At 36.0% G+C, this 16,279-nt stretch overlaps 1 protein-coding gene across 1 annotated transcript in view; it reads left to right on the forward strand.

The window, feature by feature from the left end:
- WDR70 (WD repeat domain 70) overlaps window positions 1-16,279 on the forward strand; it is a 128,087-nt gene that overhangs the window by 65,235 nt on the left and 46,573 nt on the right. The window contains exon 10 of the mRNA XM_005488812.4: window positions 4,126-4,300. Coding sequence (XP_005488869.2) covers window positions 4,126-4,300 — 175 coding nt within the window. The remainder of the gene's footprint in view (window positions 1-4,125; window positions 4,301-16,279) is intronic.

Genomic DNA, 16,279 nt, shown 5'->3' on the forward strand with positions numbered 1-16,279 from the left:
CAAAAATATCTTGGTTCTGCCTATCAACAGATAAATATTAATGTTATACTTCTGCTAAGTGGTGCAACATAGAGCACAAAACAGTGTTATTGTTTCATCTCCCACTTTTTTACTCCTGAGGAGATACTCTTAGGAAGAAGGGGTTTTTGAACAAAATGAGTACTCTGGAAATTATCTGATTAATGCAGGGGTAAAAGCTTTTTACTCATTTTAACACAAACAACAGACTGAGCTCAGAGAACTTAGGAAGTGAAAATAGAACTTCTGTAATGCAATCTCATTTATTTATTTTTTCATTTTGTCTGAGGAAGAGGAAATCATTAAATGGTACAAAATATTCCAGAAAAAAAACCCCGGAGTCATAATTACATAATGTACCCTGAGTTGACTGTTATGTGGTATGATGATTGAGGGTCAGAAGGGGAGAGAATATATGGAACCAGTCCATATATTCTTGCCATAATTGCCAATTTAAAGACAATATTACCTGAAGGTAAATTATTTGGGTTTCTATGCTTCTTTTCCTTTTTATCTCCTTTCCTTGTGGCTAGAATGGGAGGAGTTACATGTTTGTCACAGTACCACAGAACGGGCTGGGTTGGAAGAAATGTTAGCAGTCATCTAATTCCAAATTCCCCCCTCTTGCAGCCAGGGTCAGGAATGCCACCCACTAGACCAGATTGCTCAGATCCTTGTCCAGCCAGAGCCTCACATTGTCGCAGTAAAGGATTCGTTCCTAATATTGATCCTAAATCTCTCCTCCTTTAGTTTAAACTGTTCCCCCTTTTGCTATCACAATCTGCTTGTGTAAAAATCACTTTCCGTCTCTTTTACAAGCCCCTTTTTAGTACTTGCAGTTGCTTTTGTTCTCCCGAGAGCTTTTTTTTTCCTGTCTGAGCCAACCCAACTCTCATCCTGTCCTCATAGGAGTTGTGCTCCAGCCTCCTGATGCTCTTTGTTGCCTCCTCTGGATTTGCTTCAACAGATCCCTGTGCTATTTATGCTGCATGCAGTGCTCCAGGTGGGTCTCAGCAGAGCAGAGCAGAGGGGCAGAATCCCCTCCCTGCCCTGCTGCCCACGGGGCTCTGGGTGCAGCCCAGGACATTTTTGACTCTCTGGGCTGGGAGTGCCATGGCTGGGCATATACAGTCAAAGAATCAATTAGGTTGAAAAAGGCCTTTGGGATTCATTCCAGCCTGTGACCCACCTTGGTCAACCAGACCACAACACTCAGTGCCATGTGCAGTCTTCCCTTTAACTTAGTGCTATGTGCAGTTTTTCCTCAAACACTTCCAAGGATGTGACTCTACCACCTCCATGGGCAGCCCCTTCCAGTGTCTAATGACTCTTCCTGTAAAGAAATTCTTCCCAATGTTCAGCCTAAACCTGCTTTCTTTCCAGTGAAAGTATGTCCCCAAGGTCCTTCAGTGATCTCTGCTTCTAGTTTCTCACTGGTCTGAAGGAAAATATAAAACACATACATATTTTACAGATGACTCCTGGTGTTTTAGTTGGTCGTGATTCAGTCAGAAACCATGCTAAGCTGAAATTTTGCCCATAGTATTATAAGATATGTTTGCAATATAATGTCCATTTTAAAATAGGAAATATTTCCATAAAGAATAAAAAGACTTAAAAGATCTTATATGAAATAAGATTTTTTAACTTCTTTATTAAAGAACTCAGTCTTAGCTCAAGAGTTAAGGCTCTCTGGGAGTGACTGACAAATTTGTAACTGTGGTTACAAATAATGTATAGGTGGTTTCTTACAAGATATTTGCTTTAGTATACATTTTTTTCATTAAATCCAGTAGCAGCAAGGCAACAGCAAAAACATGCTCAGTGTGGGGACATTAAGAAAACATAGAGGGAATATTAAATATATACTGTAGGCTATGTGGGCATTTTTGACAGAGCATGTAACTCATATGTTTGGGAATATGGCCAACTCTCTGCAGCGGGAGCAGCAATTCAGATAACTTGGATTTTTCAACTGACCTGCTGATATTACAGCTGATTTAGGGCTCATACTTCTTTTAATGTTTTATAAGGAATGAGAGTATACAAATGCTTCTTCTTCCTTTACAGTGGAAATGTAAAATCATAAAAAAGTTTGAATATGTTCTTAGTGTAGCCAGGTTTTGACAGGCCATTCAGCCCTAAAAACAGGAAACTGCAGGGTTTAAAAAAGTCATTCCATGCCAGCAGAAATAAAGAATTAGGATGGTAAAGGATTCTCAAGAGATTGTTTCTGGAATTATATCTGAGATGCTGTGAGGCATTTGGAATGAAAGGGCTCTGAAGTTCCCTGCACATAACTGTGTTACCAGGTTCACCACCTGAGAAGGGGTGTGCCAAGGCAGACCTTGGGAACTTGCACTGTGAGAGAGGATAGAGCTGTTCAGTAGGAGATGGTCACACAAAAGGAAGAAGAAAAGCTGAAGGTGCAGAACATTCAAATGAGATTTTGGAGGGATTGAGTGTTATGAAGGAAGGGGAATGGAAAAAGACTTCAGTTTTGAGCAAGTATCACAGTGGGAGAAAGTGTGAATGAAAGGTAGGAGACTGAGATGGCTATTGACCACACAAGATGATGAAAAAGGAATGTCAGAATCATATAATGATTGAGGATGAAAGCAACATATGAAGATCTTCTAGTAAACCTAATAATAATTGCAATATAGTGTGTAATTTAAAATAAAAATAATAGTTAAAACCATCAAACAACAAACCTGCCAAAATCTCAAATCCAAACTAATTGTCAGAACACTTGAATGTCTCGTGCTAGAGCTCCAAATAGAGCAGTGAAGCCTTACACATAAGAGATTTGAAGACTTTTAAAAATGAAACTAACCTTGACTTTCTTGTGGAAAACTGAAAATTAATTCAATCTAATTTACAGTTACTGATTCCTCATTACTGTCGTTAAACATGCAGTTGATTGTAACATCTCTGAGGTATTTCTAGCTCATTTTCATGTCTATTTTATTTTAGGATTATTTATATGTCAGCTCTGTGGCCTGTCTGGTCCTGTAGCTCTGATGGAAGTTCCTAATGTTGTTCTGTGGTATCTTGTCTCATTCTGGAGAAATGGCAGCCTCTGTTAAAGTTGTATTTGCTTTGCTAGAGACCAGTGAATTATGTGCTGTTGGATCATAGGCAATGTTTGTATAGTCTAAACAAATGAGGTTGTCTTGAGAACCTTGAGACTTTTTCTTTCTAAATGAATGATCTTCCTTCCTTTGCCAAATTCTGAAACTCTTCTCTGCATTAAATGCCAGAAGAGGTTTAAATTTTTATATGGAAAGACCTCAACATATTAAATGGACAGAAAACATTTGTATCTAAGACAGTTTAAAGGGTCCACCTGTATCTAGTGTTTTAGTTCTCTCTCATTTGGATGTTTTTCTGTATCTAAGGAACAGTGAAGATCCCGGCAGATACTCTTTTTTCATTAAAAAGAGAAAGGATATCTCTGTTTTGCTAATAATGTGGGAAAATCTCAGCCTGAAAAAAACAATAAATTAGTCTTTCTAAAATTGAAGAACATTTTTGTTACAGAACTCTTAGCACCTTCAGGATTAGTCGAAGAGAACTACAATAATATTACAATTAATGTTTAAAATGCCTTTTAGAAGTATAGTGTGAAGAATAACCAACCAGTTAAAAGCAGAATATTCAGTTGTTGTTATGTCTGAATAGTTAAGAAATCTGTTTAAGTTATGAATTTCTGTAAGCATTCATGCCTATTTCCTGAAGTATTAATTCTTTGTAGAGGACTGAATACTTCTTCCTCCTGACTTCCAGTGGCAGTGGAGATGATGTAGTACCTGTGTATTAACTTCTTGTTATCTTACAAATTCCAAATCATTGATGTACTTACTTACATGAGAGTTTTGGGGAAAAGTGTTTTGGTTTTGGATTTTTTTGCTTAGTGAACATGATGTTTTTTATCTGAAAAGTTGTCCTCATGGCTTAAATGCTATTTTGCCATTACAGCTTAAATTGAACAATATTATATGCCATCTGTGCTGAAAAAGGTGTTTGGTTTTATCACAAGAAGAATTATTCTATATATATATTAACATTATCTAAAACAGCTGTTTATTTCAACTATTTTTTCAGAACTGTGAGGACTTGGGATGTTAACAATGAAAAAAAGCACAAAAGTGTATTTAAGCCACGATCAGTTCAAGGTAAACGGGTCATTCCTACAACTTGCACATACAGCAGAGATGGGAAGCTTATTGCAGCTGGCTGTCAAGATGGCTCTATCCAGATCTGGGACAGGAATATGAGTGTAAGTCCAGTATTTGATAACAATATATGCTTCTATTATTTCGAAGGTGAATGTTGAAGCAGATAAAATCAATTTTGGTACTTCCATATTTTTATTTATTTTCCCTCCTCTCCTCTCTGTCCTGAAAACCCAATAATTTTTAGGCATGACTTAATATTTCTTCTGCTTTTCCACAACTGATCATTAAGTGTGCTGCTACTAAGTTCAAAGTTTGGGAAAATTCTTGACAATCTGTGTTTTAAAACAAAAGGAAAAAAGACCACATATCTGTATCTAGATTATTATTCATTTAAGATGGAATGCTTGTGAGAAAAGCTGTAATTTTTTGTTGTTATATAATTTATTTGATTTATTGAATATATTGAGGAGTAACTCTTAAAACTTGATACTGAAAGCAGTCCTTAATCCATATAATAGGTAGAGAAAAATAGCCTCCAAGTGGGTGAGGATATGGCCAATGCTGCACATTAAATGGCAAACGTTATTATATTGTCTAATGTGTAAAAATTAACACTGAGGCAAATTAGAACCATTTATGTAAATGCATTGTGGTCAGAAAGAGTTAGAATGAAAACTATTTCAAACTTAACAAAATTAGGAAATATTTCTGTTCATATTGAACTAAACAATCCATTTCCAGTAGTTATGACTTGAACTGACAAGTATAATTCTTGCTACTACTTTATAATTTGAAGCTTAGAGCATTCAGTGCTCACTGTTGGTTTGTGTAGTATAGCTTACAAACCAATCCAGTTCCAAGAGTTTAATTATGCAATGTCAAGTGCAAATTCACCAAGCTAAGCCTTACTGCTTTGAAAAATAATCATCCTAGTAAATCATCCAAGTCTTCTCTTTATGCCCATCTTATGCAAGAAGATTCAGTGGGATAAGTACCAATGGCATGCATTGGAGGAGAAAATGGAAATAGAGTTAAAATTTTTTTAAAGCCAAAATGAGAATACAGAGTAAATGAGGCAAGAAGAGCAGGATTGTGAAACTGGTGTCATAAATCTCTGAAAGCTGTACAACTCCAGTAGGATGGCTTTGTGGAAGTAAAACTGAACTAGTACAGGTTACAGTCTGTTCAACTTCATATTTCAAAATGTTTGATTTTAAAAAGGAAAACAGACAATCTGAGCAGCTTTTTACAAAGATTTTAAAAGATCTGATTGCTGGAGGCAGGAGGAAATGTATAGATTTAAAAGGAGAAGAAAGCCTGTGGATAATACTTAAAGTACAGCCTGTATTTTGGGATTGTAATCTATTTTTATTTCTGTTTTTATTTCCACTATAAACCTAGTAAAACTTCCTAATGGCATGAAGCTTGAGAATTCATCCTAAGTGTAAACTTGTTCTAACAGAATAATAAATTTTTCAGAGACTGGCTTTCATCACCTGTGTATGTTGTTTATTTTAACATATACAGTATTGAAATATTAAGCTTTCTGGTGTAGTTTTAACAATAGTACTCTTGGTAGTCTGCTTTTTCATGTGCTTTTCCTTTTGAACTTTCCTGTGTCTGTAAGATGACATATTGCAATGCTGATTGAGTGCAGTTTAAGGTGATTATGAGTAATTTAAAGATATATCCTGTGCATCTTGTGCAATTTCCAATGGGTGACCCCTGTATAACAAGGCAAGACTAAAGTGATTTTCTAGTGGAAGTTAGGTTCATGGTGTTCCTGGGTTTGTATTTTTAATGTCTAAAGAATTTTTGTCTTTGCTTTGTTGGTTTCTTTAAGAAGATTTTTGGGTAAAGGAGCAGGTAAATTGGATTTTTACTGGTATTCTCACCTAAGACTGCTGGTGTCCTCTGGAGATCCCTGTGTATAGCTAGAATCAAGTGTTTCAAAAGGCATCTTGCTTAAACAATTAGAAAAAGCCTTCATCTTATATTTGGGGCTGGGGAAAGGTTAAGAAAAAAGTTTTCAAATGGACTATGTGTTCAACGCAACAGTTAGAAAGAAGAGGATGAGACTGACTCCTGCAGTGGAATGGTGAAAGCACTCTGTCCTGACAGGATACAGGGATGCTTGCAAAGGCAAACAAAAAAATTCTAATTTATACAATTCCTCTGCAGTTCTTAGGGTACAAATTGTGTGTGACACAAGAAAATGGGCAAATTTTCCTGTGGAGAATCGAGGTGTGAGGGTTAAACTTCTTGAAGAAATGTATATTAGCAATATTAACTTCTGATTTTTGAACAGAAAGCTGTCATTCCCATCCAGCAGATGTCATTTGGTTCTGTTAAAACAAGTGTAGAGCCACATATATATACGGATTTTGCTGCTACTGTACGCCTGGCTTTCAAGTCAAAATTAAGAGAGTCTTTGTGTTTATCTTGACAAGGCTCTATTGAGTCATTAGCAAAATTCACTAGTATTTGAAAGCAGAAAATAATTGCCTTATTTTCTTATTCTTGATCAGTTTGGGATGATTTTGGCATCACTATTTATGCTGTGTGCTTGGTCCGTATGCAGCTGGAAGGAGAGATTCAGCAAGGTGTTTAAAATTGACTGTTGCTTATTTGACCATAGTATCATGAAGAATTGACCCAATAAAGGCCTGTTGTGACTGTCTGAATTTGATTTTGCCTTTGTGCAAGACTGTAAATGATATTTTAGCCCTGATCTTGAGTGCCTGAAGCACTGCTTCTGTGTATGACAGTAACAGGACAAATGAAATCCATGAGGATTGTCCATCCACATACTACGGCTCTCACTAGATACACACCCATAGTGCCTGTTGTCCTGGTCATCTGTGAAGATTTTTAGATGCATTTATTTTTGACTTGACTACAAACTACTGTCAAACATAGACCTACTAGAGGGGAAGGTTTCTGTTTGCTTCAGTGAGGTCCCTGTTTTTCCGCAGAAAAAGGCTCATCAGTGCAGCACAGAATCAGAGGATGGGTCAGGTTGGAAAGACCACTGTGGGTCATATGGTCCAACCCCTCTGCCCGTCCCAGCAGGACCAGAGCCCATGGCACAGGATTGTGTCCAGATCATTTTTGAATATCTCCAGTGGGGGAGACTCCACAACCTCTCTGAGCTACCTGTTCCAGTGCTTGGGCACTGCACAGTAAAAAAGTTCCTCCTCATGTTCAGGTGGAGCTTCCTGGGCATCAGTTCCTGCCCATTGCCTCTTGTCCTATTAAAGTATGAAGCAGCAGTTCCAAGGGCAGAAACGAGTATCCCAATAGGAAAGAGGGTCTGATGATGCCCTTTCCAGGAGCAAAAGTGACACTCATTAGAAGCAGGCACAATTGGGCAGTGTTGGTGGGAAGCCATACTGTACCACTTTGCAAGACAGAAGCTACCCCACAAATCTCCTTTGCTACTGTAGTCATAGTTTCTGACTGCTGGTATGGGGTTTTTTCATTCCCTGCTTCACACCACAGACACATCACCTGTGTTCTACACTGTTCCCCAGTGTAGAACTTAGAGAATGGTGTGTTTAAATAATTTTTGATTTTTAATTTAGAAAAAGACAAGATCTCTATGTCATATTTTATCCATCCTTCTGTGAATTCGAAGTAGCTGTTTGTTGTAAGTTAGCTTCATCAGTTACTTGTTTTTTTCAAAGCCACTTTTGAACCATCTCAGTATCTGCTTTTTTTTTCCCTTAAATTTAAATTATGTTGCTGTGCCTAGGGAGGGATTTTGGTGTGTGATCAACTCACTTCTGACTAGTAATGAACACCATGAATGTTTCATTCACTTTTTTACTTCCACTCTTATTTTGGTATAATTCCAAATCTCCCAGCTGTATGCAGTAAGAGTAAAAACACTTTTGGAATTTCTGGGGGAAGATTTTTTTCTTCCTTCATACTGACATTGGTAACTTGCTAATGCTGAAGTTAGCCAAATGCATTCCGGCTCTGCCTTGCCTTTTTCCAAACTTCCTCAGCAGGATCATGATCCATTATAATCACCTGCCTCAGAGGATTTTTTTGTTTTGTCATAAATCTGTGTTATTTTCTCACGTATGTTATTTTGTCAGTGCATGTTTTTTCTTTAAGGTTCACGTACATGTGCATTTACAGTGCACATTAGCAGAGCAATCTGTCAGCCTATTTGAAATATTATGAACACTGTCAACTTGGCTTAAAATAACAGCTTCAAAGGACGTAAAAAATAACTTCCTTCAAACTTTGAATGAATAGTGGAAACAACAGTGTGAAATAGTCAATTATAATACAACATATTAGAACACTCTAAAATGTTCTGAGACGTGGAGAAAAGTGTCTGGCACTGGAGAGTTGAAGAGCATTAGTGGTCAAAGGAAGACAGAGCCTCAAAAATTATTGGTTCACAGGGCAATGCAGTAAAAGCACTAGGTTTACCTGCAGTTCAACTGAGTTCAAATTCTTCATCTTGCCTGCACTTGCCCATTCAGAGCTTTTTGCAATCCTGTAGTAGTACATATTCCTGAACAAAGTGATCCACAGAGTCAGTCTTCAGTGTCAAAATGCAGAGTGTCTTGCCATCACTAAACCTTTCTGTGCGTGATATTTCTGTCCAGGAATGTGAGTGTCTCATTCATAGAGATAGGGAAAGAATGAAGTCATTTTTGAAGTATATTAGGAGTTAAAATTGAAATCTCTTCAATGAACAGAAAATCTCCCCTCATTTTCCACAATAAGCAGGATTGCCTTGAGATGTTTTTCATTAGTTACAAATAGGCTTTTTTGGGGTAAAAAAAAACTAGACTTAATTATCCTTTCATAATCTTTCAAACCACCTGATGAGGCTACCTGTTATGTGAATTTTTTCCTCCAGCTTTTCCTGGGTGTGTTCAGCACAGGACTGCATAAACAACTTCTCTGTGTATGACAGGCTGAATCATGTTTCACAGTTTCACACATCACCTATTTTATGGTAAAACATTGCAGCTGTGATACAAAGATATTAATAAGGATGTTGGGGAGATAGAGTTTGTAAGAGAAGTGGTCATGTATTTTAAGTACCTTTGAGAAAACAGCTTGTACTCTCAAAATCTTGTCTGTTTTTTTCCATACCTATGTTAAATTTGGTTATAAACTTTGAGTAGTTTTTATAAGCTTTTACCTATCTACTGGCTGCACTATAAGTAGTAAAGAATTATTTTGGACAAATACCTGTGTAATATGTTTGTCTTTTACATCTGTAATAGGTTTATTTTTTATATATAGTGCAAATCTGAACAGGAAAGATACAATGTTTTGTGATTTTCAGCATAATTTTCATTAAGCAAATTGATTCAGTGCTCATGAAGATACTTTTATAGTGAGTGATTAACCTATATTTTTTTTACTGTCTTGTTTCATAAAAGACTTAGCCGTAGGTTTTACTCTGTTCTTCAGCTGAAAAGTGAGTATTTGATACAGTACAGCTGAATTACTGCTTTGCTAGTCCTTTCTTTTCTCCTTGTTTTAAAACCTTACTCTGATTTTAAATTGCAAGAATAATTTATGTATTTTGATGAGTTTAAATTACTTAGCTGAAGCTCAGAGTGCACTTGCAGAACTTAAAATTCTCAATAATATTGAAATTCAACACTGTAATAACGTACTGCCCAGATAAATATTCCTGAATGTGGTGTTATCAAGTGGTGGTCCCAATAACTTGTTTTCTACACGCCCTTAAGCCACCCTATCCTCAAAATATAAGGGGAAGTAAAGTGGAATGTCACCGTATTCCCTGAAATTAAACAGATCTAAGCTCTGTACATTTTAATTACAAATAGTCATGTTAAAAGTATTTTCCAAATAATTGCATGATTTATAGATGTAAGATAAATACATTTCTATATTTAGTGATGGTTTGCTTTGAAAGGGTTTCTGTGAGCTTTAGTTTTGTGGTGTGCTGTTGGAAGTTTTCAGATAGAGTTTTCAGAGATGAAAAGTTTTGCAAGTGCTGAAGCCATTTTGAAAAAATACTGTACAACTAAGGACACAGATTTAGATAATGAAAAATTTTTATGTGAAAAAGTTGTTGGTGGGTTTTTTTTTTTGTTTTGTTTCGTTTTTGGAATGAAATCTGAGTCCAAATCTTATTTGGAAATTTTTTTTGCAAACTTTATTTTGCTGTTAATGACAGATTTTACTGCTGATGCTGCCAAGACAGAGTAATCAAAACTATTAGTAAGATCTGAGACTTGCTGTAAATACTTTCCCATTAATTGGAAGGTCCTTTGAGGGGATTTATACCCATGTGTTAGGAAGAGGTTGTTGAATCTTTGCACATTTACAGGATTCATTTTGGATATGTTGGCATGCAAAAGACATGGCTTTCAGTAATTGATTCCTGAAATGTCTGTCTGTCCACTAGAAAGCTTTGCTTTACATATGCCTTTTTGGATACAGTTTCTGCCTGTTCGTTGTGTATCTTTGGCATCCTGTCCATTACAGCTTTAGAGAGTTATGCTTTTTTCACACCAGCTAGGTTTTATTCCTAGTTTTTCACCATGGAATATTCACTTGTCTATTTGGATGATTTTTTATGTATAGAGTTCAATGTTTATATTGATATCTCCACAGCATTAAAAATATTCCAGTGAAATGTCAATATTTAATAGAAACAGTTTACAATGACTGTTCTTAAATTTGCTGAATATCACTACTACAGCTAAACAGCAGGGAAATCTTCCAATTTCCCCCAAGTATGTAACATGCCTCATGCTTTGAAGAGGGCAGTCTGGCTACATCTGGAAATTTCTTGTGTAAATACAAGATGAAGGATATCCAAATATACTATATTCCCCTTTCAAACTTAAGGTAAGTTTTCCATATCCATAATATTCCAGCCTTTCATTCCATGTGTATATGTGCCAGATCTCTGTTCCAGAAACTGGAAATCACACACAGGCTTGCCAGCAGCAAATATTAACAGATTCATATATTACTCCTTTTTGTATACGTCTGGGTTAGCCTGTACATCACTATCTGTACCCTGAAGCCAGCCACAGTAAAGAATCTGACAATCATATGCTGAGATAAAATGTGCCCTGCTGTATTTCTAAGTGCATTTCTCTCTTATGTAATAAACAGTTTATAGTTAAGAACTATCTAAATGTTTGCACTATCTAATATAGTGATGAAAGGCAATTCTAAATCTCGAAGTCCGTCACACCCCAAGGAAAATAGGTTAAAGGATTTCACTTTGGATTCGTGTATGGTTAAGGAAAAAGGCTTATCCCACAAGGATTATATATCTCTCTTTGGCTTATTATTTGGAAAACTAAAAGTAGAATTACAGAAATAATTTCAAAATTACAATTTGAGAAGAGTAGGCATTACAGCAACATAATTGACTTTATTACTTTGTTGTAGTGCTATTAATATTTATATAACATGAATAATGTTACAGAAATACAAAGATGAAATAATAAAAAATAATGGAGAAAAATGAAAGAGCCTTCTTGATCTTGCTTTGTTACTTAAGTCTATTTTTGCAGAGGCAAAAAGTGGAAAATACAAATACTATACTCTGATCTAAAAAGAAATGAACTCCAGAGTGGTTTGGCTTATCAGAGAAATGGCTTTTAGATGCTGCAGTATATGCATTGCTCAAGCAAGCTGAACACTTCAGTGGTCTAGAGTCTGATAGGATTTGTAAATTATGAAAAGACTGTTGTGCTTGATGTATATATTAGGAAGCTAGTTTTGCCTCCAAATGTATCTCACTGTGCTTCGTAGTAGGTCACTGTTTCTTGAAAGGAGATGAACAGGAGGATTATGCTGGGAATTTCCTGAAAGCAATGAAAACTGCATCTTTTTCTGGTACAGCTCTTGACCATTAAATTAATTTTATTAGAAAAGCCAAAGACGCCCACATTTTAAAATACTCAGCAAAAGGAAAGCTATTACAGTTTGAACAAGTGAATTAAAACCAAAAAAGGTAGAAAATAGCTTCTGAGCCATGGAACATACAGGTTTGCAGGAGATAAGTTGAGGCATAGCTTTTGTATGTAACATTACATTACATACCTTTAACTCAGGAAGTTTGAAAAAGAACAACCTTTTCTCTACAGAAAGAGCAGTTGATTCATGGTTACATCCATTAAAAGGTGCAGTTCTGTGGGGATACAGTTTAAATAATTGGCCATAATACACTAGAGACTGTACTCAATTCCTAAAGAATGTAAGTCTTGTTAACTTTAACTGAAAATATTTGAATGGCATTTCTAGAGAATTCATAATAAGTTTGTAAGTCTAACAAGGTATTTTTGTGTTGATGATTATCAATGAGAATATAAATTGCACAGCTAAAACATATCTTGGCTGCAAGTACAGAACTAAACCAATCATAAGTATTTGTAATAATACCATACTTTTTGTAAGACAGCTTCAGTGAACAGATTTCTTGCAGCTCTAGGTATATATCTCATAATTAAAACCTGATTGAATATATGTGAGGCTTCCTTCATAAGTAAGCAAAACTTCTCCCAGGGCAAAATATTTTAAAATAAAGGGTTTTTTTTTCATGATTTTACTATTCCTAAAGTTTGTTTTCAACAGATGTTAGTGCTAAACAATTAGCAGAGAGGGTGGTGAAATAGGTGGAGCATTGTCCAGCTGTGTTTTATTTAATGTATGACTGCAGTGATACTATACAGACTGAAATCAGATATATCCATGAAACAGCTGCTTTCCTTAAACTGAGTTCTAAATTTCTCATGAGATAGAGAACTAGACTTGGAGTTGAATATGACTACTTATGTGTTTCACACATTATGTGTAAATACATATACAATGTGTCTAAGTATGTCCAGAGACTTATAATGGCATTCCAGTTCAATAGACTTTCTGAATGTGTATAGCCATTTTAAGCAGTAATTTAAACAACTCATTATTAGATACTTCAATTTAGATTAAGCCGTATATGGAATTAAAAAAAAAATTCCTTTATGATTACTATTTCACTTTGCAATGTGTATATGTATCACTTTGAGATTTAGGTTGTGACTATTTTGTGCTCAAAGGAGTCACCCATAATCAGCGCTAAAAATTTTATTTTATATTTGGTGCATTTTTCTGCATCCTGGCTCAGTAGTCTGCTCTTTGTCCTCACCATCATGCAGTTCTGTGGTCTCACCTTGAGAGTCTGAGACCTGTAAACAAACTTCATCCTGCTGAGGCCATTTAAGCACGCTGTGTGGACATTTACAGATGCTGTTTCACCAGGGCTCACAAGAGCAGAAGGAGGACAGGTAGTGCATCCCTGCCCTTGTGACAGGAGGACTGGCATATATTCAAGACTGGCATATTGAAGAGCCAGAATGATTTTTCAGAAACAGGGATGGACAGCTATTGCAGAAAGCAGTCAGCAGAAAGCATTGCATTGCAAACCATTGGCTTGTTACTTATCACAAATGTGAAAATGGCTGCTGGATTTCAATATTTGATGTGTTGAAGTTATGGGTAGGTGTTTGCAGAGGTGTAGGAATGTTTTCTGTATTCCAGACAGGTCAGTGTGGTTTCTTGGCTGTTGCATCAAGGTGGGAGGGCAGGGTAGGGCTGCAATAATATGTGGTGCTGTCTGTCTGCGTGTGTAAAACAAACTTCAGTTTTGATTTCCTTCCTAACCAAAGGTGGCTGTGTCAGAAAATGAATCCTTTAGTGTCAAGTTGGTAAGAGGTTTATACCAGCAAACAAAAACAAGGCAGTGTGCAAACTGGATTATTATGTGTCTCCCACTCCCCCTTTTATTTTTAATAATTTTTTACCCAGGAATTTACTCTATGTCCTCATGTGTTGCAGAAAAAGGAGTGGTGAGATCTGTAATTGAAAGATTGTATTTAATTCATTGGTGAAATAGAGCTGTTAAAAAAGACAAAATGAGGCAAGAGTGGACCCCTAAAAGTAAAGAACCATTATCAAGGAAACAAAAAGGGAAAACACATTAAATAATGATGCTGGCAGTAATTGGTTATTGGTTGGATTTATTACAGTGTGTTTTACAATATGTGACAAAGGAGATGATACATTGAGATGCATATAACAACATTTTTCCTATGATGAATGGTTAAAGGAGGTAAGATCTTCCAGGGAGTTGAGAAGATACAGTATCCACTTAAGAAAATCAGGAACAGCTTTCATCATGTTGAATTTGTATTGGCAGCTAAACATCCACTGAGTGATGTCAAGGTGAACTGAGGTGTTCAGGAGAGAGACAATGACTCCTTTTTTTGGAAAGCAGTTTATTGGCATGAAAATATTGGGAGTCATGGTTGTGAGTAAGGTGTGTAAAACTACAGTGTAGAGTGAGAAGTTCAATGACCAAGGGAATTGAGTAGCAGTCAATAGCCAGAGAAACGGAAAGGTAATTATGTACCAGAGGGAATAGTGAAGAAGGGAACCAACATGTAGATGGTGTGCAGGAGTAAGGGTGTCCTGAGACTCAACATGGAATTTAAGTAGCATTCTCACATGGAATAGAGTGGGATTGACAAGGAGGGAAGGTGGAGGACGAGGCAGTACTGAATGAAAAGGCAAGAGACAGAGGAACATGGAGCTATTTGGGGAAAACTGGGTAATGCAAATAAGATTTCAAGATACATGAATTGCTGCTTCTGAAATTTGTATCTCTCTGTGCTATGAGGATGCCATTGCTGGTGGAGAAGAAATATGAAGTTGCTGGTCGAAAGTGTGGAGTATTTGGCTGTAGTGAAACTAGAAGGCCAGAATGAGGGAATGAAAGGCATCTTTCTGTAGGATGGAAGAGAATTCTAGGGATGCTAGTGCTCAAAGAGAATTGCAGCAGAAAGAGGTATTGCATCATGAAAGATGTAATAGAAAAAGAAGAGGAAAGAGGGGTTTGAAGCAAATAGCAAACATTAATGGTAGAGGAGAAGGCTACTTGCTGAATGAAAAATTCTGTAACAATTCTGAGTCCTCAGAGAGAAATTTTCATAGAAGTACTGCAGCCTGTTTGAAGGGCTCTTGGATATCAATTTGGACATTTTTATATTTCCATGCCTTTTATAATAATCTCATTTCTATTACATGAGACAGAAAGGCTTAATTGATTCAAAGATGTTAATTGCAAACAAAAAAAAAATCTTTCATACTTAAAATAGTAATTTTTTTAATGTCTGTTAAAAAAGAAAGCTAATTTTAAAAATGACCCATGTTTGAAATTTAATCAGAAATTGCACTGTAGAATAGCAAGCAACTTTTTCTCTAAAAGGTATTACAAGCTTTTTCACTCTATTTAGTGCTTAGGAACTTGATTGCTGCTCTGAAAGCTGTAATGGAACACTCTGTTCTGTTAGTGCGAACCGCTATAAACAATTTTTAAATTTTTTTTTTCTGCTTCTCCAGTTTTTTGCTTGCATGTGTGGGGATTTTATTTGCTTGCTTATTTAGCTAGTCAAATATATAAAACTATTGTGAGAGAAAAGCAATATCAAAGAAAGAACTATGGAATTGAGATAAGAATATTGCATGAAAAGAAAATGAAATTTAATTGAGAATGCATAGTTTATCACTGACATGCATGAGGAAAAATATCACCCCTTCAACTGAGGTGTAGTTTCATCTTCATTGTTCCATCTGAATTAAAAACAAAATCCATAGTTTTAAAAATTATTTACTTTTAAATAATACGCGGAGAGATAATACGGCATGATGATTACAGTATGTTTTTATCAGAAAGAAATCAAAGAATGTAGAAGAAAGAATAGCTTGATATGTTACAAGAAGTTTAGTGAAAATGCTTTCATTTCTTAGAGAAGTACACCCATCCTCTTAGAATTTATGCATGCTAGCTACTGTTTCTAGCAAGCAAATAGATTTATTATAAAACCATCTTTGATAACTCACTGCAAATTACACCATTTTGGCTCAAGGATTACTGAACCAGAAATGTTAATTTTATGCAGATTTTTGTGTATTTTCAGTCATATTTCATGCTGTTTACACTGTGCCTCTGTTAAGAAGTGGTTTAAGCTTTGGGGACCCTGAAAGAATATGAGAAATTTTATTGACTATTTGGG

Source organism: Zonotrichia albicollis, chromosome Z (assembly GCF_047830755.1).
Source record: "Zonotrichia albicollis isolate bZonAlb1 chromosome Z, bZonAlb1.hap1, whole genome shotgun sequence".
Lineage (NCBI taxonomy): Eukaryota > Metazoa > Chordata > Aves > Passeriformes > Passerellidae > Zonotrichia > Zonotrichia albicollis.